Consider the following 24,502-nt stretch of genomic DNA (forward strand, 5'->3'; position numbering starts at 1 on the left):
CATGTCTAGAATTGCCTCCTGAACTGAACCACCCACACCACTGCTGTGGGCATATCAGATGTCCCAAAGAGCCAAAAGGTAGCAAGTATTCTTCTTCATTATACGACTTCATGGCAGAGAGACACACCAGAGAAATGCCACAGTACTGCCCGTGGTCCTGCTTTTCTCCAGCATAACTGAGTCACCACAGTTTGCATCATGAGCATGTTTTCCTACCTCTGCTTTGTGTTGCCTGGCTGTCATCTCCAAGATCATCCTCTCCTCCATAGGTCCGAATGGGGGATCGAGCATAGGAATGCTTTTGGATAAGGCTCTCCACACTTTCCCTGTAAAAGGAAACAATCGAATGTATCAATACCATCCTAAACAGCATCCTATTTTGTTCAGGTAAATACAGTGTCTTTTCCTGTCCAGATCACAGCTTTTTTGGCTCTCCAAAGTTACTTAACAAAAGATTTATCTCATAGCATGACATTGGAAATGCCAGATTTGGCCTGCATTTTTTAATATTGTGGATCACAGCTTGCCAGCTTCTTCAGCAGAGTGAACTTCCTACTGTGCTTCCTGGATGTGGTCTCAGACAGTGAATATCAGACCAGCGCTCTTCATAAATTTGAAAATGCAAACTCTGCAGTTATTTGTGCTGAGTGATGAGCCTGGGTTCAAAGAGACACCTGTGGTCCAGCTCCTTTCAAACAAGCTTTTGCGTTGCACGTAACCACCTCAATTGCTGCTTTCCCCTTTTTCTGAAAGTAGGGGCAAAGATAGGTGTGTCCAGAGAGAACTCAGCTCTGACTATGCTCTCTCAGCATCACAGTGGAGGGCAGTTTGTAGCAGGAAGTCTGCAGATACTACTGATCTCGTGCCACGTCTATTCTGGGAGGTTAGACGTGTCTGCCAGGCCCCTGCCTTGCTGGTAGCACAAATCACTGAAGTCACCCAAACCATTTTTAAATAGAAGGAAGGCATATCTGCACGATAAGCCTTAGTAGTTTGTAAGGAAGAACCAACCTTACACATTCCAAGCGCATTTCCATGTAAGTAGGTGGCATTATACCAAAGATGAAAATGGCCTAGGCACATTTCCTAAATGGCTTTGACCTTCTGTTCCTGTTTAAGAAATCTAAGTAGCAATAGTTGTTTAAATCTGCTACTTGATGAATGTTTTGTCTGAATTTACCATTCGTCCATTCATACTTGCTAATGCCCTTTGCTTAGAGAGTGCTCCTGTTCCAGAAATTCCAAGGAAAAATATTTTTCAAGTAACATGATAAATCACAGTGGCACATGTTTTCCTTTCCTACAGAAAGTCCATTATGGTCATTTTGTCCTTGGTCTATCGCTGCCATCATTACTTATGCTAGTCTCCTCAGAAAAAAATAAATAAAAAGAGGATCTTATCAAAGTGATTTACTTGTGTCAGGATTGGAAGTGGACTGAAAGCAATGGCAGTTCCTACATAGAGGATGATATAATTGGATTACTGCCTTTTAAGTGATTGAAAACAGTAGGCATATCAGGGCTATCTTGAAGAAGATTTTCCAAAGAAAAAGACAGATGGCATTGTTTACATTATGTGCTGAATGCCTCTTGAAACATTGGACTTTCTTCTGAAGCAGAATGTGAAATGCATAGAATTTTACTTGACCAAAAGAGCTATTTCATATGAGTACAGCAGAACAGAATAACAAATTAGACTGGTGTTGTCCGAGTGATTTAGATACTGGTATATAAACATATCATAATCTAGGAATTACTAGTCTATCAAGGTTTGAAAAATAAATTTAATACAGGTGATTGTCTGTATTGTCTCTATTGGCTTTATTTCTAGTAAGGGTCTGCTTATAACAGCAGATATTACAGCACGTAATAATATCCTGATGCAACAGAAACAATGCAGGCTGTAGTTTTAGCACAGTGGGCCAATTTCACCTCTAAAACATTGGATCTAATGGCAGCTTGGGGATAAACTCACCCCAATAAATTTACATTTGAATTACCTACAGGGATTTAAAGCTAAATCAAATGCCCACAATTATTGCAGACTAAATTCTTTCCAGATGGGTTTGTATGCTAGACAGAGAACTCTATTATTCTATATGGTTGTCTTCTTTTAAAGGAAAAAGAGAGATGACTTCTTAGTGAACCCTGAATCTGCAAAGTTTGAAACCAGGGAACTGTGTGGTAGGTTTATTTATTTATTTTATGATGTAGCATTGCAGATAGTATGCAAAAGGTTTTGGAAGATTAATCTCATTCATCGGCACAAGAGGCAAAGGTTTTTATGGCAGAGGGAATGTGGAAACTTGGATCAGGGAAAGCAAATAATCTCACAGAAACAGTTCCTCTTGTGCAGCTGAGATTCAATATTCAAAACTGTATGAGCTTATCTTGACGAACCATGTGTGTTGTTTATGCTATAAGCACAAAACACCTACTGAATTTTCATTTTAGAGGTTGAGGCTGTGACTCTCATCGTGAGTGCAAAGCATTGAGATTCATACCAGAATTTAAGCACCTGCCCCCACAGTCTCCAGGTGGCTCCTCTTCTTTCCACATACAACACATACTGCATATAAACCTCCAAACAGACTTACAAAATGCAAAAGGCTGAGTGCCACCTAAGTGTGCAAAAGGAAACAGGAGAAAAAAAAGAAGTGGTGTATTTTCTCCACTCAAAAGGCATATCTCTGAGTTATACTCCAAGCACTGTTTCTTCTGCTTAGGAAAACAAGAGCAGAAGTCTTTCCTTCCCCTTATGTTTCAAAGGAAAAGGGTGTGGTGCCCTCTGCACCATGCTGCAATATTCCATCCTCAGAGAGCACCACTTGGAGTCTGGATGGAGAAAGCAGCAGTTGCAATTCATTTCACCTATAAAAATATTTGGATTTTCCCACATAGGTTGGAAAGAGGAGACTAACCTACTCCACCCTTTAAAGGCAGAGGTGCCTCAGGACTTTACTCCAGCACAGATACGTAGGAGGAAGCAAAACTTTAACAACAAGACTTAAGTGCCTGTGAAATCCAGTTCAAAATGCAGGAGCAAAGCTGGCAATCTGGAACACAGATTCCTTCTTATATCCTTGTTTCCACTAGGTACAAAAGGGACTTAAATCTCAAAATCTTTCTGAAAATTGTCCTTATGGAAGTATGAACCCTTTAGGTTATCCCAAATATGGTGCTCTGGAGAGTGGATTAATAAAATACATTTTTTTCAAATCACAAAATATTACACTAACACTACTAAAAGGGAAATACATTATTACCTCTGGCTTTTTAGTTTTGTATGCAACATCAGATATTTCAATGTGGTTCCAAGGATTTATGGAAATAATTTTATAAATTACTGAATCATAAATTAATATTTGCTACTTTATGATTCTATGCTTAATTTCAAAAAATAGCAAGTGAAGAATATGGTGGAGGGTTTTTTAAAGCTGTCTTTGCTAATTTTTCAGCATTGTTCCACAGTAAACATGTTGTCTGAAGAACAAAGTGACTTCCAGTAACTCAATACTCAACTTCTGTCCTGTTTCTTTGTTTGAGATCAGAGACTTGTTATCTAATAGTGGGACCTAACAATTTTTACCTTTTAATGTGTCTAAGAACTCCACAGTTTCTTCTATGAGCAAGAAATTAGCATTAAACCTTGTTTTGAGAGAGATCACAACCTGCCAATTGAATAAAGATGTCTTCTTTCTGTCAAATGTTTTTGTGTGGTCTACCAGCAAATTCAGTCTTCATGCTGTTCTTCAACTCACAGATATCTTGGAAATACCCAGAGGAGGGAAAAGCATGCACATGCACACAATATATTACTATGATTAAGTTGTGAAATGTGTGCAACTGGATAGTAGTAGGAGATGACAGGCTGGAGAAGAGCAAGTTAGGGACTGGAGCTGCTTGAGGAAAAGGATCCATGTGCCAAATGGAAAGCAGAAAACTAAGCTCATATTGGCAAGCATGCCCACAGAGATGATGCAAGGAAGGATAAATGTGAAGAGGGACAATAGGAAAAGGAGCTCAGACTGATCCAAATAATCTGCATTCCAACAGAAGCACACTTTGAGCCCAGCCCTGTCAATAAACCTTATTATGAATGAAGCACTTGTCTCCTTTGTCCAAGAAATAAAACAGCAAAATTTGAACCTGAAATCAAAGCACATGGAAGTCTGAAAGAATTCGTCAGTTGGAAAGGGTTTAGGGTGCACAGGGAACATTTTGCTAATCTGCAGGTTCTAACCTCTTGAATAAACTTTTCACTCTTGCCTCTGCTGGCAACTGATTCTGAAACGAAACTTCTGGTTAGGGAAGCTTTATGTCATAAAGTTCCAAGCTGAGTCTTTGGCCTTGTTCAGCTAACAGTGCCCTCTATGTACAGAGTAGCCTCAAAGGACCAAAAGATGGGAAAATCTGGATGCTACTCACAAATGATTCACTAACACTTTACAGACCAAACCCAAGATTTGCCATGGATTTGAGCTAGGAGAGGGCAGAGAACAGAGTTGGCTTGGTAAGGAGCTGAGGCTCTGTGTGAGGGTGCTCACTTTCTTTTGCTGTCAACCCAGATTATAGAAATTCTCTCAGGAGATGATAAAGTCTCAGATTACCCTGAGCAGGATCTTTAATCAAGATGAAAGAACAGGGCTTTGTTGGAGGTGGGAGCAGGCATCTCTGATGTAATTTTTTTCTGCTCCTTTTGCTGTTACTCTACTTCAGCTGTGCATGCACAGCAGCCTGGTGATCACCACGACCCTGATTCTGAATTTGGCAGAAAGGAGATGGAGGTGGGAAGCCTACCTTCTCCCTTTGGGACAAAAATATTTAAGACAATATATTAGGTGTCAAGAAAGCTGATTCAGAAGTAGCTTGCTGGAACCAGGACATGCAGTATCTATCTCAGATCTATACCATGGCTACAAAAAGGGTGAAGTTTGACATAAGGGGCAGCCATCCCTTCCAGTGGGAGCCAGGATCAAGCTTCTTTGAAGACAACATGCTAAAGTCAAACTGTGGTGAGAAAGAGCAAGTGGCTGAGTCAGGCACTCTGAATTTATGTCTTCTGCACACCCTGCTGTTTCAGGAATGGCTACAAGAGGTAAAAAATCCAGAGCAGAGCTGAGAAGCCTCTTATTATTAACTTCTTTTTTTTTACCCCTTGCTATCCAAGGGCTAGGTATGCAGAAGGGTAAGGATATTCCCAGAATCTGCTCCCTGTTCCTGGTGTCATGGGGTTTGCTTTTTTCTACTTTTTTTTTCTTGTTCTTTGAAAAGAAAGGCAATGTAAATTTAAAAAAAAATTTAAAAATAAGGAAAATAATAAAGTAGTAACACTGACAATCATGTTTTGCTTGACCATTCCAACAAAAAGAAAAATACAGAACAGAACAGGATATAAAGTGTATGAATTATCAGTTTGCAGCCTGAATGACTTCTTTAGTTCTGCATTTCAAAGGTTTCCTTTTTTTTGTAGCTGCCAGTTAGTATGTTTGGAAGAAAGCCCAGATAACAGAAGATGTCAGAAGTGAGGTGAGGTGAAGACAGATGGAATAAATGGGCTGAGAAGGCACAAAAATAAACTTGTCGGAAGTCACACTGTAATAGGACTTTTTTTAAGGGAAAAGATGACTAATTTGTCCAAGACACAAGTGCTAAAAACAAGTCTCTAAAAAAAAAAAAAAGAAACTAACAAAATAACCCAACCAATGAATAGAACTCCCCCCAAAAAACCAACAAAAACCACTTACCTCCCAAAAAACCAAAACAACATAGCAGGAAGAGCAAATAGATTTCTGTAACAGCAGCTACAAGTGAACAATTTATGCTGTCAGAACCACTGTTCAGATATCACTCAGCCTTTATGTCCCTCTGGCTTTTATTTGCAACTTTACATATACATGAACATACAGACATATAAGTTTCTACATATACTTGCTCCTACTGGTAGATGGAGGCTGACCACAGGAACATAGTTCAGGTGTGGATGGTCCATGGTATGGACCAAATGCTTGAGCAGAACAAAGTAGTTCTGTTCCAGTGCTTTGGTCAGAACTGAGCCAACCCGGGACAAAACAAAGCCTACAGGCTACAGTAGCTCATGTGACCTGGCCCAAAAACTCATCCAGAGCTGCAAAATACTTTCACACAGAGTCAAAACTGCTGGGCAAGTGTTGGATGAATGCATTACTGCAAGAATTCATACAAGAAAGAAGGGAAATGAGTCTTAAATTAGGAAAAATCTAGGGTTTGATGACTGTAGGAGAACAAGTGTACCTCCACAATGATGTTTACTGTCACCCTCTCAGTAAAAATCCAGCACTTGTAGATGAGCTGTAATTTTGCATGGGTGTGACAAAGCCTAGCTGATGCCATGGCATGGGAAAAGTAATGACATTTATGAAGAAGGGGCATGAAGTTATCAATACACTCACACCACTTCTGTCAATAGCAAATAAAAATGACAAAACTATCTTACATAGCCAGCCCCGTGGAGCTCCACTTCACCCAGTGGAGCAACCATTTCTTTCTGACTGTAACCAGAAAATTATGAGAGGTGAGTACAGAGAAGTCCTATGAAATTGTAGGGGGAAGTCCCTGGAAAAATTTCTCTGGGGTGGAAACCATAGATCTGATTTGACATCATCCCCACCTGTCATGCCCACACTACATCTGCAAGAGGTGAGGGGAAATAACTAGAATAATATTTTTATACCATTTTGCACAAGTAAGAAGATAGATAACAGAAAACCTAAGTGGAAAATGAGCCAGAGTGTGAGTGCTTAAAAACTTGGCAACTAAAGAGGATTTAAGTGGCACAGGGGGGCTTTCTGCTGTTGCCTGGCTAACAACAAGCAGAGTCAGATGAACTAGATTTGAAAGGAATAATTCAGGTGTTTAAACATAGGCAGGTAGTGTTTTCAAGATTTGCTAAGGCATCCAAGCCACCTGCAGTGTTCTGGAAGGGATGATGCAGAAAATAGAGACAATCCACCCCTGCATCTGAGCAGCAGCTGAAGGCTGGAGTAACCTCAGCGACATCTGGAATACTGGCACTAGATACCAGGTGTTTATGCCAGAGTCCTTGGCATTTCTCCCTAAATTCAGGACTTCTTTTCTTGTCTGAACCTAAACATCAGAGATGATATCTCATGGCTGGTTGCTGACATTCACAGACTGACAGCTGGCTGAGAATAAAGGATCAGCTGGCAGTTTGACTTATTGGAGAACTGTGACAAAGCCCTACTTAACCATGGGTGTGGGGGTAGGCCATACAGCCTCTGTGTGTTTCTGGCTGTTGGTAGGAGGCTTCAAAGAGTCTGGGAAGATCTTCCAGACCAGCAACAGGAATGGGGAAGAGGGCAGCTCAGTGGGGTGAGCAGGGAAGGGCTGGGAGAGAGGACAGATGCGCTCAGCCCAGCACTGAGCACGTGGCTTTGACTGATCCTGCAGCAGGGAAGTGCCCCTATCCAGGCATTAGCATGAACTTTGCTTACTGCCTTGGAAGCCAGTGTGATGTATTTCCACATCTCAGAGATGAAGCTCCTCAGGGGAAAATCTGGAATTTTATTACCATGCAAATCCAATTGGGATGCTGCTCTCTAACTTCCCCATCCCCCCATCCTTCCCTTCTCCTTCTCTGCCTAAAATTACTTGGGTGTGCAACTATACTTTTCTATATTTTCTCTTGAAGTATCCCAGAAGCATTATTGGACTTGTGCAGATGGGTATACTCATTTAACTCTCTCCTTAAATATTAAAAATTCACACCCTGAACTTGTCAATCACATACTTGGCTCCTGCTCTTAAAATTATCACCTTTTTCACTGGATTTTTTAAATGGTATGATGGTTTTATTTATCTATTTATTTTTAATGGGCTAAAATTATTCTTCACAACAACTCAAAAGCTAATTCAGACTCAAATGAAAAAAAAATTAATCTATTGGGTTCTGCCTCTGCATCCTTTATGCCTGTGACAGTTTTTTCTTCAGCAGAAATGCCTCATTACTCGATTTGGCATCCCATAGTCCCACATCCCACAGTATGCTAAGCTCCACATTCTGGTAATTGCTGCTAAGTGTTCAATTTTTTTCACAACCACAGTGGAAGCCGTTTTATAGTAGAGGAGATGTAAATACCGCGTAAAAAGATCAAAAGGTGAGTCAGAAACTTATCTAAATCCCAGTAGCCCCAGATAAAGTCTGCCACATTGCTATAAATAGATCACAAGTAATATAGGGAAAGAGTTGATAGTCATGGGAACCTTGCATCCTACAAAAAGTTCAGTATATACCAAACTCACCAAAGATTTCTTTTGATAGTTAAAAGACTTGCATATAGCTCTGAGTACAAGGAAACCATTCTATGATAGGAACAAAAGAAAACACAGGGCATTTCAAAAACATTGCTCTTGCCTATCTCCTCTACTGCTGTGCAAATTTCACTACTTTTATATATATTATTTCAGCTCCAACACATACAATGCCAACAGATTTAATCCTAGAGGCATTTGCAGCTTGAATTTCTTACATAAGGATCATAAATCTAGAATGGGAAGCCTGAAATCGTTAAAGTCACATATTTATAAAATCATATTCAATTAGGTTAAAAAAGTGCAATTTCTGTCATCATGTCATAAAAAGATGTGTTTTTCTCTCAGATCTACTATAAAGAAAAGCTCCCTATATTGTTACAGATAGAGGCTGTTTTCAATCAGTTACAAGAAGCAATCCAATTACTGGATGGTTTAGTGCAGTAACTGACTCCAGACTAATTTAATTTCTTTAGGTCTCTAAAGATCAATTGATCTGATTTGTTTCCCTCCCCAAAGGCTGTTTAGGAAAAAGCAGGCTTAAATACTTGGAAATGAAATACAAAGCACTGTGTGCTTTCACACTACTTAGGTCATTTGGAAAAGCTAGAACTCAGGATAAATGAGTGCTGTCTTGGCCCCAACATCATGGGATGCTTTACGGGAGGCCATTAGGATCCCCACACCACACTGTAGATTACACACACACACGTGCTGAGTGCATGCCTGCTGAGGGAGCAGTGCAGGGAAAGTATTTTCACAGCTTCTAGAGAACTAGTCAATTTTCAAGAGCTGTGCAAGTGTATTTTGGCCTTCACAGTCTTTTCTCTGGAAAATAAGTATTTTTCTCCAGCAGTGATCTTATCATTTCCAATTAGACTGAGGAAGAGTCATGCTGTGCTATTCAAGATTCACCTATTTCCAATTAATGTTGCAATGGACATCAAATAAGAAATTCTTCCTGTTGCCATTCTCCCTATTGTCATTTATTTTGCTATTTACTTTGTTTTGGATTTCTTTAAGTGATTTTTCTGGTGCTAATATAGAACCAGTGGGTACTTAGAGAATGATGTCTTCACGTGCCTGAGTATTTTAGTGGCAGAACCAAAAAACCCTTGATATTTCTGCACCATTTTTATGACTTAGGCAATTCTCAAATACTCTCTTACCAGCCCACTTGCCTGTTACACTTGTATTATCTCATTACTTGATGTGTTTTGCAGCAGGTTCTAAATTTTTAAATAATATTGTAATAGTAATCAGGGCTAGGTTTTCTAATTTAAATCAAAATCAGACCTGACCAAAACCTGGCCTCTCAAATCCAGAGTTGTAATGTAAGTTTAATACTTTTCGCATTCCATTTCTTGTATTTATTGTAGGCTTCACATTTGTCTGCCTTATCTTTCGTGGCAACATTTGTGCCTGGGCTTGGCTGCCTGTCTCAGGCTCTATTCTTACACTTATCAATAAACAAAAGGGCACTGCAGCTTATGCTCAGCATTTCTGACTCCATGCCATGTGCTGTTATAATAAGATGTCCTCTGGAAAAATTCCCTTCATATCCAGCACCACGATAGTCAGTTCATCTGCACAGAGGTAACTAAGTTTTTCTCCCAGCTTATCTGTTCAGACTCTTTCCGCCCTTGCAAAGCTGTGTCGTTAGATGTCTCTTGTCTGTAAAACAAGGAAACCTCTTCTGACAGGTCCTTCCTTTACTATTTATTGCATACTAACCTGAGTTTTGGATCTTGTTTACCTGAGTATTCTCTCAATACAGCAGGCCATGCTATGTTATTAAATTTGCCTCCTTTTTTTGTTTGTTTTCATTTTCAATGAAGGCTTTTACTTAAGAAACAATTTTCAACAAATTTGCAAATGTGCAGTTCAGCCTACAAGCTTTTTTTCCCCACAAATTACTGTTCTTTTACCCATTTACTCAACAGATCACTTATGATCCAGTAAGGTGTAAAGGATACCACTATTTCCCATCCATGTGCCTGCTTAGATAGATGTACTTTTGAACTGCTGTAAAGACTTTCTCTAGCTCTGTGGCTATGACTTCACTGAGCAGTTTGTCCCCTGCATGCACCTGTGAAAAATTATTCACAGATACATCTGGATATCTCCATATAGGAGCCTGGAGGGTTTTGGACTCTTCAAACTTTCTTTCATGATTGTGTGCTTATAGGAAAAATTGGATGTGCTATATACATCTCCATCGAGTTCTCTTCCAGCTTAAAGGACACAAGCAACTTAATTTGCTTCATTTGCCAAGTTATTTGACATGACACCATAAAAATGTGACGTGCTGGAAAGCTACCAAGAGATTGAAGTTTATTTCCTAACTCAGCTGTGGGTTAATGCTTCTGTCCCTATGGCAGCAGTTGCTTGTAATGAGCTGTACACACAGAGAACAGTTTCCAGATAAAGCTTTCCCTTGCTGCAGCTTGTAATACAACTTTGGTGAAACAAAAATGGCATCTTTGTTGTCAGAGTGGGAGTTATGGGAGTCATCCTGATGGTAGTAATTGCCAATTTGGTGTCTGGGACTGCTGAAGTCAATTTTGGGAGCTCCCCTCTCTCTTTTCCACTATGTTGAGCAGTGGGGAGCTGTAAAGTGTTTTTCACAGGACCACTGCCCTTGTTTCCCATTGACCCAATTCACAGCTCTCAATAGGATTAAATGGCATGATAAGAAAAAAGCTTTTCATTCTGAAGTTGTAAAACTGACCCTCTTCCCCCTTCAAGAAGCCCCCTGAGGAAGACGAATATATTGGCCCCAACTGGAACAGATGTCAAAACTCAAAACAGCTCTTCATAAAGTTTATAAGTATTTTTAAGGGATGTGGAGGAGTCTTACTATATGCAGCAAGATAACATTAAAATGCACAGGTTCTCAAGAGTTGAAAGGATGCTTTTCCTACAAACTCTCTCTTTATCTTATCTGCATGGAAAGTAAACAGAAAGTCCCCATTACCTCTCGATATCAGTGAGTCTGGAAGAGTCACGGAATCCTTTAGCAAAAGGGTTGCTGTCAATTTTCAACTTGGTTATCTGGGAACACAAAAAAGAGCAACGTTACACGAATACAGTGTCAGGGTACTGCAGTGTACAAAGTGTTGGCCAATCCATCCCCTGTGACTTCACTGCCCATTTCATCCGCGTGCCCCGTGCGCGCGCGCTGCTCTTGAGACATTGCAGAGCTGAGGAGGAGGCAAACCAGGCTCACTACACGTGTGGCAGTGGGAAGACCAAAGGGCACGGCAGGCTCAGCCTTCCTGCTGCCTGGAGCCGGAGGAACCCACCCACAGACAGCATTACAGCTTCCAAATACTTCACCAGCATCAATCAGGTTGTCTTTTCACAGGCAGCACAAATCACCCTGCTAAGAGCTGAGCCTGCTTGGTGGAGCTGAACATAACCAACACAAGCCCCAGTGACCTGATGCCACAGTTTCACTTTACCACCACCTTGTTTTTTTTACTGGTGGTATTAAAAAATATTTATTTTCCAGGGAAATCTTCTTAGGCAGGCCTACCAGCCACCACATAGGGCCAGTTTAACTGGTTTTGTATGAAAAGAAGGTGAGGAAGGGAAGGAAAAATGTGGGGAGAGCTCAGATTAAAAGTGACAGAGCTTGGATTGAAGGAGTAACTCCACTGAAACTATCACTATTTTATCTTGAAATACCACAGATCATGAATAAAAACTTTCCTCCCTTCTTCAAAGGTAGCTATAAACCTGCCCACTCATTCAGTCAGCCTTTCCATTTTGAATGAGCAACCCATTGACCAGGAATCCCTCCTGCCCCAAAACAGCTGAGCTCCCCTTTGTGGTGAAACTTTTCAGGCATATGGTGGTGGCTTTCAATATGTTTTTTCGAGGACCAGGAAAAAAATGCACCATTGTTCTTGTGAAATTTTCAATCTAGCCAACCAATTTAGATTTAGTGAATAAAACATCAGACATCATTGTAATATTTGGATTTTCCAGCCATACTTCTTCCAAGAGCTAAAAGTAAAATTGTAAGTGGGAGTTAGAGCTTGATGAGAGAAAACACAGGACCCATCCTGCAGGGCAGTGAATGCCACCAGCTCTAGCTTAAGAAAATCAAACAGCTCTCAAAATTTCACATTAAGGGGCTTTGTCAGCCTGACTTCCTTCAAAAAAAAACATCCAAAAAAACCTGTATCAAAGAGGCTACAACCTCATTTTTAATAACTGGGCCTCAAGACTCAGAAAAGAAGAAATGGGATCTTTTCCAATCTTTTCCATTCCTCAAACAATGAAACACTCTCATCAAACAAATATATTTCAAAATGGGGTGGCTTCTCCCACAAAATAAAAAGAAAATAATAAGGAGGAAAAATATATATTTTTATAAAATGTTAAAAAATAAAGAGGGCAACTGGAAACAACTTTTAATTCTGAGAAAGAGGTCTTCTGAGGAAAACACAAAGAGGAAGGAACATGCTGACAAAGGGAAATTCTAAATTTTTAATTAAGGGTCTGTCAGCGGTCGAACACCGGGGACCTGAGTGCTAGTGGAGGGTTTGAGGTTGTCTCATCACTTATATACAGCTGGTGGAAACAATCTTGAAGCCTTGTCACAAGGACCTTGTAACAGCTCAGAAAATTAGTTATAGGCTCATTCTACTTCCAAGACATCCATAAGCCCTCAGCTCACGGAGATGTTGCAGAGTGGCAAGTTGGTGTCTCACATCCAGTGAAGACTTTTATGGCAGCATTTTGAAAACCACCTTGAAAAAAGACAAGCTCTAACTAGTTCCATTGACTGAGATCACTGACACACCAAGCCAACTGCACTACAGAACAATAAGGATGTCTATTCATCTCTTGAGCATATTTTCACCAATCAAACTTCCATCTTCCTGATATTAAAGTTTTAGTATGACATCACAGAAGAAACTTTTTGTATCCACCAAAGCCAGATGAGACTCACAATCATTTATGGCCATATTTTTCCTGAGAGACTGCCTCACAAACAATCAGAGAACATCTGCTAGAAAGCATTTTAAAATGAAATCTGACCTACAATTCAACTCTGTGGCAGTGGTTTGACTGTTTAAATAAATGCATGCCCTTTAAATCTTAAATTATGAGATAGTTTGTTGAAAGTGTAATGTATTTAGCTTTTATCTAATAACCTCCAGAAATGTAATCAATCCCTCCTTAAAACAGTTCTGAAAGAAATGGCAAAAATGAAAAAAGGCTCCATTTTCATTAGTCATAAATAAAATGACAACATCAACCTCTAGGGGCTCCGGAGATGTTCCATTGAGAAATTTTCCAGGACTCAATGTATGTGCTTTTAGTTTAGAAACATCTCTAGTGTAAATATCGTCGGTAGACAAAAATCCATCCTACAGAAATAAATTCTGGGTTTAGCTGGTTTTGTGCCTGTTACTATTTTGCTGGTTTCTAAAGAAAGTTACATGGAAAAATCTAACTGCCTGTCCAAACATTATTTTCTTGAGATTGCCAAGTGCTGAGTATGTTTTCTACAGCATTCAGGTACAAATCTAAGTCTAAATCAATACATTATTAAAGCCTTAAAGCAGGATGTGGGGTCTGTCATGAGGACTGACTTAATATTACTAATATTATCTTCAGAGCTTCCTTGGCACCCTATGCATTAGTTTCATTTTATTCATAGCATTTCAAAATTGCTTTTGCTTCATATTAGGAAATGCCTTCTTCTTTAAATAATCCAGCAGGTACGTTAAATCTCTGATGCTGCCTGCCCACATATTGGGCAGTGCCTATATTTTTCTTAACTTGAGGGAACTAAACAGCAAAATAGGTGTGGCTTTTTTGAAGTACCATAGTCAGTAAGTCCTTAAAGCATACTCTGAATCACACTGAAGGCAACAACATATTTCCACTGACTTAAATATTAAAGTCCAATCCATCATCAAACAGAGCCTCTGTTCTCTGATTGTTTATAGACTTCCTAAAATTACTCATTAGCAATCCATTGTTATGATCTCCTCCATTTTGTATATATTATTCACTGGCATGCAAATTGAAATTCAAACATCTGGATGTAATCTGGGCAGCCTCTGAAAAGCATATCTCTGAGTGATTTTCCCTACGTTTGAGCTTTACAGCTTAATTAGTCAACTTTTTAAGCGCATGAAATCATCATGTGCAAACCAGAATCTCTCTCAGCTCATAGTTCGTGACATGAAAGATCACTGTAAATAAGAACAGTTCTTTAATGAGCTATAATTAGAAAATGACTAAATGTTAGTATGCAAGAAGCTTTTTATAGTCAGAGGGGAAGACAAAAGAAAACTTCCTACTTGCCATTTTTACTCTCATGAATAATTCTTACTGCTCTTTGAAGTCTGTACTACTACTGAATCTTCAGGAATTACTCATGAATATGAATAAAATTGGCATGGAAAGGTAGGTTATAGCAAAAATTTTCCTAGTTTAGATTGGGCAGAAGGGAGTTTTTAGCAGGGTGGGATCTAGTTACATCTGTGGAAATTAGCAACTCTACTCACCAATTGATTCTGGTAGGCAGTAACAGCAGTAAAAACTGTCTCTGGAAAGATGAATGTTCTGAACTCTTCTGATTTCAGATTTAGCAAAGAAGCTGTGTGATCCTTCTTCTTAATGATGTGCACCCTTGGCTGGTACTTGTGCATGGAGTTCAGAATGATCTGCAAGGAAGAATGACAGAGCACTGTCCTGAGAGGAAGGTTGACAGGGCCCTTAAAGGCTATAAAACCACAGGGGGAGGAGGGGAGAGAAAGATCTAATTAACACTACAGGGGAAGCACCTGAAATCTACCCAGCCAGGGGCTGATTTTCAGAGCAAATTCTCCAGCTCCTTTGGGCAATTCCAGGAAATGAAGGTGGAAAAGCAGGCATCCCAGAAGCTAATATCCTCTCACTCCTACGCCACTGGCGAGCATGCATTTCTTGAGGCATAAATACCTGTTCCTACAGGTAAGGTGTTTTACATACAGAATTAGTCACTGCCAGAGTGTGCCCTGGTTGGCAGGTGTGACTATGTAACTCCTGAAAGCTAATGGCCAAGAGCCGCCACTTGCAAAAATGCACATGTGCAGAATGAAAACAGCCACAAATCCCTCAGAAAAAAAATTATGGAAAAAATTAGACCCATCCAAAAGCCTACCAGCAGCAGCACAAACCATCTGACCAAAAGTAAAACTCCATGTAGCCTTTCACTGTGGCAAACCTTTAAAACAAACTCCTTCAGGAGTGCTCGTCGCCGCAGACTACCCAAAATGAGAGCGAGGAGGGAAACCAGTACGGAACCCCCAAATGACTGGGTTTTGCTATTCTATCCTCATTAATAATTGTTTACGAGCTCCCAAAACAATTCTAAACCCAAGGTACCAACCAACCAATTTCAACGTTCACTGGAGTCAAACCAAGAGTCCCCCTTGCTTTAGTTACCACTGGCTGGAGGCCTATTTGGCGGTCTCTAACCACAGTATTACAATATAAGAATTAAATACAGAGCTCAGCTCACACCAGCCCTTCTTTTGGATATAATCACAGTCACAAGACAAAATTGGCAATGGTGTGGGTGGTTCTATTTTGCAGGGGCCATAACGACATTACAGTCAGCTCCCTACATCTGGAATAGCTAATGTGCATTCCTCAGGAAGCGTTAACTTCAGCTGAAACATAGCAGTATTTCATGCTAAGTCAATGAGAAAGGTTGCACATTGCATTGGAGTGGAGAGCTTAGAGACAGTTCTATCACAGCTACAATGTCCATTAGTGTTTTTCTTTGCTGCTCCTTTGGGGCCAAATATTGCCAAGACCCTGGGACTTGGGGGGAGGCACAGAGCAACAAGAAAGACATTGCAATGACAGTGAACCATCATCCTAAAAGTGTTGCATGTTTGCTTTAACCAGCTCAGGTCCTTTTTCAAAGCACTTCACCATTTTGTATAGGAACACACACAGTGGCTGCGGACCTTGCCTCCTTAGCACTTTTCCCTCTCTTTGTAAAATTTTGTCTTGCCATCCTAGATAGTTGGGGTGCTCTAAGCAGATGGAAAAGACATTTTAAAGCAGCGTGTGTGGATGGTGATGAGATTACTGAGGGCTTGGCCCACAGACCTTGGTGCTTTCCATTGCCTTTCATGGCCATGATATCCACACCAAGGCATTACATCTGAGCAGCAGTCAGGCAGAAGAGGGAAAAACTTGAGAGCAGCTCCCACACATGCCCTTTCCTTTCACTCCTCTCTGAATGCAAATTGTGATGAATGAACTACATTTCTCAAACAAGACCATGTAATCCCTTATGAAAGTTTTCCATAAAACAGAGTGCACATGGATAACTTCCCTTGCCGTGGTACTATACATTTCTCGTTCCCACCAGAAGCAAGTCTGGTCATTCATGTACAAAACAAGTACTGAATGCAGCCAGGAGGTCACAAAACACCCATGACCAAGGAAAATGTCACCATTTCCTTCATGTGAGGATCTGTATGTGTAGTTCCCCACCTCCATCCCCACACAAGCTGCTGGTGACACACAAAGACACTCCTTAATATCTGTGTTAGGACCATATAAAAAGAGCCCAAAAGAGCGAGATCCAAAGGGTGTCCCTCACAGAGCAGGCTCCAAGAGTGGCCTCAAAGTCCAAGCAGTCCCCTCCTGCATGGTGTAGCTATCAGAAGCTGCCTTATGCCAGCTCAGTGACAATCCTGCTGGCATGTCCCAAGAGGTACCTCAGGTGCCCATGTATTCATGGCTGCCCCCCTGCACACACTTGCTGGCAGCCACAGGCCCTCAGCCACCCCATCCACCTTTGTGCTGACAGCCTGAGTCAGGGGAGATGACCAGGATACCTCCTTACAGGATCCTGACTGCTGTAAGGTCAGGCAGGTTTGTAGGCATCTGGCTCCCACTGGCTACAGACCAGCCACCAGAGGCAATCTGGATGCCAGCTGCAAAATTCCAAGGTGGTTTTTGAATTCAGGAACTGTGCTGTGAGTGCTGCTTCAAACAATAGCATTACCATGTAAAGTTTTCTTTCTGAAAGCACCAAGGTTCCTAACTTGTGCCTTGTGGACTAAAAAAACTTAGGCATAAATCCTTGTGGCTATTTCATGACCCCTTTTCAGTTTTCACTGTTATTTATTAAACATGTTCACAGCTTTGAGTTTGCTTTTGCATAGATTCATGTGTTTGAGTAAATGCCAAAAATAATGCCAAGTACATTATTACAATAATGTATACACTCATGGCTCACCTCACCATAAACCAGAAATGATAGCACTCCAATAAAGGGCAATGAAAAGTCCTAAAGAAAGCACTCTGTGAAAAGTATCACTAAAAAAATGGGGGGGGAAATGTCACACTCATATATATTTCACTGTCAGAAAAATGGCAATTTCTTGCTTGGCTGTAAAAATCTAGAGATAGGAGCCATTTCCTTCCTCTGGTAAGGATAATCTGAAAGTGTTTCCATGCAGTGAGCTGTATGCCATGCGCACAGAGATAAGACTTCTGCCTGAGGCTTGAGGAGAATATGTGCATAACTCTGGGGTTACACGTGCTGCTGAAGGTAGACAATCAGAAATGCTTGCCAACCCTAAAGTCTGGGAATAAGACAAAACAAACATATGCTAGAACAAACAAATGCCTCTCTTCTCTGCTTCTTCCTTTTCAGGAAGCGAACCACCCTACAAATAAACCACAATTACCTTAACACCCAAAACTGTCTTCTGGATGGTGAAGAAAGCAAACAACTAGAACAAACTGGAATTACGCTGGATCCATTTTCCCTACCTGTAACTAGTATTTAAAAGCGTCTTTTGGGTCATCCAAACTTCCTCAGGAGCCAACAAGCCTTATCAAACATAATTAAAAAGTGAAGACTGGCTCTTGCAAACAGAAGTGAGAGATTTCAGGAGGTTTCAATTCTCCTCTCCTCTTCATGCATAAGAGTTTGGAAATGCCTTGAGCCATAGTAGAGTGAACCCTCCTTAAAGGCTCAAGAGAACTGATTTCTTCCTTAATTCTACTGATCATCCAATGGTGGCATTTGTATACCTTCCGTAAGGCAGCACATAAAACCTGACATCCCAATTTGGAACATAAAGCCCCACAAAATATTAAAAAGACAGTGCTCTGTGAAGGGGTAACACCTGACACTCAAATCAACACAGGATCAAGCCTTCAGGGCTTATCCTTAGCTGAGCACACAAAACTTTCCATTGTCGTTGGCTGTCCAGAGCCTTTGTGTAAAGAATGGGATCAAGCTCTGCTTCTCCGGAAATGAATGGGAAGGCTGTGTCTCAAACACTGGGGATCATTTTCTCCTGCTGCCTGTATTTGAGACGATTACATCTTCTTGCTCTGCCACATGTCTCTGTTCCCGACAGCTCCTCAGACCCACTTCTTCTTCCTACTCCTCTGGGCTTCTGGGAAGTGCAGCTCTCCTAACTAGCTTGCAATATACTGCTGCGAGCCCTTTATTAGAGGCACACATGGCCCCTGTTATGATGAAAAATGCTTCTTTTTAAGTGCTCACGTATACTGCTCTATCATCACTCGGTGATAGACCTCACAAATCTTCAGCTTTGCCCTTCTACAGATTATGAAATAAAAGAGAGGAAAAAAGCAAAACCATTCTCCACTAGTCCTGAAGGGAACAACGGTGGGGACTGGTTCAAGAACAATATACCCACAGATGGATCTCTACAAAAGAACAACACAGAGGCATCTATCTGGGCCGTCTTTTGTTTATTTGTTGGGGGTTTCAGCTGTTTTTGATGCTGTTATTTCCAGGATGTATTTTAAACGGTCATGGCTGTGATTCAATTCTCAGTTCTTGAAATGAGTGAAAATCCTCTTTTGGATGAGAAACATTTGCACAGAACGCAGCTGAGACAAATGGCCACTGTCTTTCACAGTCCAGGCAATAAATACCACACTAGGGAAGGGATTTCTGATACATTGTATTCAGCAACTATTCAGCTGAATGAATTAGTTATCGCTGAACATGTTTTCGAATTCAACATAATTTCTCTCTTCCCAACACCTCATTTACTAACACTGCATTTATGCTCGTTCTTCTAAACTGAACTGCTCTGTTCTCAGTCAACAATTCTTCCAAATCAGTCCCCTTCCTCCTTCTGCCGTCCTTGAGAGAATCACCAAGCCCAGAGGCAACAATTTTAGTTCTTTCTTTGCAATTTGGGAGCACTATCTAGTTGTTCCTGCACTTTACAGGCACTTTCACGGAGAGAACAGGACAGACAAGACCTATTCCTACCACCTACCACTAGGCACTCAGATAACTACAGAAGTTGTCCCCACTGATGGAGCATGGCAAGAACCTGTGGCAAGCAGCTCTGAATCCTATTCACCATCTTCCAGCCTTCCAGGGCTTAGGAAAACAAACTGGCACCAATCAGAGCTGGGACCTGTCTCCTTCAGAGGCCCAAGCCCACCCTGTGGCACCTTGACTGGCAGGCAGCCCACAGTTATTTCAAGGGCAATTGAGGCACGCTTATGTTTTGTAATTCTATAGACCCAGCTTTGGTGTCAGGTCAGTATTTTTTTCTGATTCTGAGCCCATACTGTGATGAGTCTGGAAGTAAAAGAGCTCTTATTGACAGACCCAACCCTGAGAGGTGGACTGAAGTGGCCTGCAGGGAGCTTCCAAGCACACATATAAAAGCACGTAGGTTGGCTGGCCATGGCACGTGGCAGAGCATATTGCCAAATCACAGCAAAATGAAAGCAGAAGCACAACAAAAGGCTCTTCTGCCTCCCTTCTATCCCTTGCTCTGATGCTCAACTCCACCCTGAACTTGTCCCTGATGGATGTTTTTTTTCTGATGGAAGTAGGAGCATGATTTGAACCACCGAACCAAGATCCACCTTATGAAATTACAGAAAATCCTGACTTTGAAAGTTGCCTGTTCCTCAACAACAAAGTAACCCAAAAGGACCCTTAAACATGTTAAACCAAACACATTCAAGCTTCACCCAACATATTCTACCCCTGTGGTATGAAGGGCTGGCTAAAAGAGTTGCAACATGGGGGCCATGGCAGCCTCGTTCCATGGCAGTCTCTCTCCCATTTAGCCCTGTGGCACAAGCAAGCAATTCTTTGGTGATTTCTTTTCCCTTTCCCACCCATAGAGCTACTCACATGACCATGCTGATCCAGCTCATTGTTGGTGAGTTTGACTTTTTCGAAGGACACCATCTGCTTCAGCAGTTGCTCTCCTGTGAACGGGGAGTCAGGGTGCACATACAACCTAAAAAACACAGAGAAAATGCCTGCTCAAAATAAAATCTCACCTCTGGGCTTGTGTGTGGGCACTACCTCTGTATGAAGTCAAAATGCACACGTCATTTTGCTTTTGGGATTTGCAGTGGTTCCCCAGGCATAGACATCCTGAGAACTTAGGGTAATACAAATCTGCTGCTAAAATGTGACACCATCTCCCCCAAATTAATGAATTCCTGAAATAAAGCTATTCATGAAGGACAGTAAAGCAGATGACTTATTTAATTCACTGGGACATAACCGAGAATCCTGTGTCTGAGTGCTAGACTACTCCTTAACCATAACTATTATTTTATCCCGCTATCTAAAATGGAGACATTAACATTCCCTGTTGTGTCTTTTCCCAAATGAAAAATTGATCATGTCTTTCCCCACAGCTGTACTAACAAGCACTTAAAATAACAATGACTACAATTCCAAGAGAAAAAACATGGTGTCATTACAGAGATAATGGGGGAATGCAGATAAAAATGCATTTTTCTTTATATGTAACATTAAGCCGTGATAATGATTTTAACCTGCACTCGATCACACATTTGCTGTGGTGACGTCTGTTTATAGGAGGCTGAAGGCTGCAGTCCAGCACAGTGGTCTGACATGAAAAATTAGTTGCAGCTCTGCTATTAACAATCCTACACTTGGGAAATTAAGCAGAAGAAAAGGAAGCAAGAAGACATGCAGATACAATGATATATACATTATGATATATACATTATGACTACACTAATTACAAGTGCCATGCTGTTTAAGAGCAATGATTTTATAGGAATAATGTATTGCTGAAAATTATTAACTCAGCCATTCTTTTGTGATGGCAAATTAAGAGCTGGACTAGACCTTCAGCTAGTGCAAACCAGCCCTGGTTTGCTATTGCCTGCATTGGTTATCACTCACTCAGGGCCTGACTCTCATTTTGGGTGATGTCTTTGGCCTCACAAATGACTTTCTTCCATTAGGTGGGTGGGGCAGGACTGAGCTGCCAGGTTAGGAAGATAAACATTTGTTCTTGTTGTTGAGCTACGATTTTAGAATGGAAAAACCACTAAACGGTGGGGCGTAACTCTCCAATAGAGCGCACTGATCCCTAATCAAGGGATGCCCATAACAAAGTGCTGGGGAGAGCAGCCCTGTTGCTCCAAGAGGAAGGAGATTTGATCCTGTGTTCTGTTTTTGCCAGCAGAATCCCCAAGACACAGTGAAACTAAAGTTTTACCAGCACAGCTCGTCTCAGCTGTGCAGGATGTTTTCCTTACATTGATCCAAAGCACAGCTTGGCTGCTCTAGCTATGTCCATGGGAGGGATGCTGAGCCAGGGTTCCTGTCACAATAAAATATTCCTAGCATGCAGGCGTCCTCACTGCTATCGACTCTGCTGATTGCACTGCAAAGCTCATAAAAAATGATGATATATCTGAAATCCCAAGACCTGGAATCATGTTATGTCAAAAGAATCTTAGCTCTGATGAAAACTAACTTTGCCTTCCTTTAAAAAACTGTGTGAAAATTTCAATATTTAGAGCCATGAATTAGGGAAGGCAAAACAAAAAGAATGTCGAACATGCCCTGCAAATTTTCAGCCAGAGTTGTGATGGTTTTGGTTTTGGGTTTTGTTTTTGGGTGGGGGTTTTTTTGGGTTTTTTTGTGTTGTTTTTTTTTTTAATTGAGCCTGCCTCCTAATTTTGAGTGTCTGGATACTAGCTAATAGTGTTTACTGCCATCACAGAGTGTCAGGCTCAGCAAGGTTTGGCTAATTGGGACCAAGAAGCCAAAGTATTTCAAATATGTGCAGGGAATGAGTAAAGACCTCCCTGTGCTGAAAAGCTGAGCACAATTGTTTTACACCATCATGGCTAATGCTTGGCACTGCTTTAAAATTACCAAGGGCCTGTAAACAGAGTGTTAACAGGAGAGTCACCAAAGGATGGGCACCAGAATATCAATTACTGGTATACAATACAATAATAGACCTTCCTTTTCTTTGCCCGTTTGCTACACCCCAACAATCCCACTGCAACACAGGGTTCCACCTGGTGAGTTACACCTATTTCCCACACTTCTCCCACAGCCAGAGCTTGCACACCTCAGGGAAGAGGGCTGAACCCCTGACACAGCAATTTAGCAATTTTGGAAGCAGAAGTTGTTGGCCAGACCACGGTTCACGAGCAAACAGGTCAGTGAGATAAATGTGCACATTCCAGGGTGGCACACGAGGCTCTCCCAGAAGTTTGTCCGGGATCTGCTGCCTAAGGCCAGCCAGATGTGAGGGGCTCCTCGCTTCTATTCACAAAGGATTTAGGAGCCATATTTGGGTGTGAATTTGCTCTGCAGTATATAATGATTCATAATATATACAAGGTTTGGGTACTGCTTCTTTCTTGTGTATTTTGGAATGCAACACTGCATTCCCTCTATTTACTTTAACAGATGGTCTGGTCCCTGTGCATGCTACTTTTATTTACCGTAACGTCTCAAATAATTCTCAAAATATAATACCTTTTAAAGGTTTCCTGCCTAGACTTTTCTGTAAGTCTGTAAACACTAAGTTCATTAAACAAATTATTGTAGACAAATACAGTTAAAAAATATATATAGTGATAAACTTTTGAGTGAAAGACATGAGGCAAAAAAGGAAGATGATCAAATAAAGGTACATATGGAAAATTATTGAACTGATGTTTCACACAGTTTTAACAATGTGAATGACAAACACAAAATATCACATAGGAACTCTATCCCCAGATACCACTTTAGAAGATTTACAAAAGACTTTCTGAAAAGTATTTTTGTTTAAGTGCTCATTGCAACATAAACTTGTTCATTGCAACATAAACTTGTCTTCAACATTGACAGCAGGAAGACAAGGATAAAACTGGTTTTAATAGAAAGTTCCCTGAAGGGCTAATCTTTCAAACAGAATCACAGAATACTTATTAATTTGAAAAAAACCAAAAACCAAAAAAAACCCTACAAAACTTTCACAGTGTTGAAAGTTATTTGTATAATGGAAAGAGTAAAACCATCAAACTGGTTCAATCCTGCAAAGCCTTACACCCAGGCACAATGCAACTCCTGAATTATTCCCCTGATGTCACTGTGCCTGGGCAGATGCAGGCAGTGATGTTGTGTGGGGAGTAAGTACCTTGATACCAGCTCCCAGACACTAAAACACACACACACCTCTCACTGACACTCCTCAAGCAGGGAGAGCTAAAACCCTGAGTTTGGAGGACAAGAAATCACAACTTCGTTAAGGGTTTTGTTACCGAAGCAGGACCAAACTCGTTTCAAGATGGGAGGAGAACTACTTTTAATCTTTTCAAGCAAGACTGAGGCCTCCCACCTGAAAAGATACATTAACACTCTAGAAGAAGCACTGGTAATGCAAACACTAGCACGCTGAACCTCTTGACATCCTTTTTCTCACCAAAGAGAAGTATAAGGAGGACAAAGTGCATAAATGTATATGTAAGTGCTGTCTACACAAAGAAAAAAAGCAGCTTCTGCCTGTGCTCTGATCAATAGTCTGTTTACCTAAGCATCCTGAAAATGAAGCAGGAAAGGTGTACATTCACACATTGGGGCAAAGCATCCTGAAAATGGAACAGCACAAATTTCCACATAGGGAAATCTGCTGAGGACTCCCAAAAGTTACCGCAGTACAATAAAAATAACTGTTAAACTTCAAGAAGGTTTTATCCAATACTCAGTAAGGCAATCGCTAATTATTCCAGTCTCTTGTCTTACGTTCCAATATTTCCTTGTTGAACAAGTCTATGCCAGAGAGAGTGTGAATTAGAAATCTATTTAAAGGTATCCCAAAAGGGGCGTGAACAGAAAAATAAGAAGGGGGAAACACTGCCTTAAAAT

General features: G+C 40.9%; 1 protein-coding gene across 2 annotated transcripts in view; it reads right to left on the reverse strand.

Moving 5' to 3' along the window:
* TBX20 (T-box transcription factor 20) overlaps window positions 1–24,502 on the reverse strand; it is a 39,620-nt gene that overhangs the window by 9,776 nt on the left and 5,342 nt on the right. For both annotated transcript variants that reach the window (XM_059485572.1, XM_059485581.1), the window contains exons 4-7: window positions 20,495–20,603; window positions 14,844–15,002; window positions 11,288–11,364; window positions 217–326 (exon numbers count right to left, since the gene is read on the reverse strand). In XM_059485572.1, coding sequence (XP_059341555.1) covers window positions 217–326; window positions 11,288–11,364; window positions 14,844–15,002; window positions 20,495–20,603 — 455 coding nt within the window. The remainder of the gene's footprint in view (window positions 1–216; window positions 327–11,287; window positions 11,365–14,843; window positions 15,003–20,494; window positions 20,604–24,502) is intronic.

Source organism: Ammospiza nelsoni, chromosome 1 (assembly GCF_027579445.1).
Source record: "Ammospiza nelsoni isolate bAmmNel1 chromosome 1, bAmmNel1.pri, whole genome shotgun sequence".
Classification (NCBI taxonomy): domain Eukaryota; kingdom Metazoa; phylum Chordata; class Aves; order Passeriformes; family Passerellidae; genus Ammospiza; species Ammospiza nelsoni.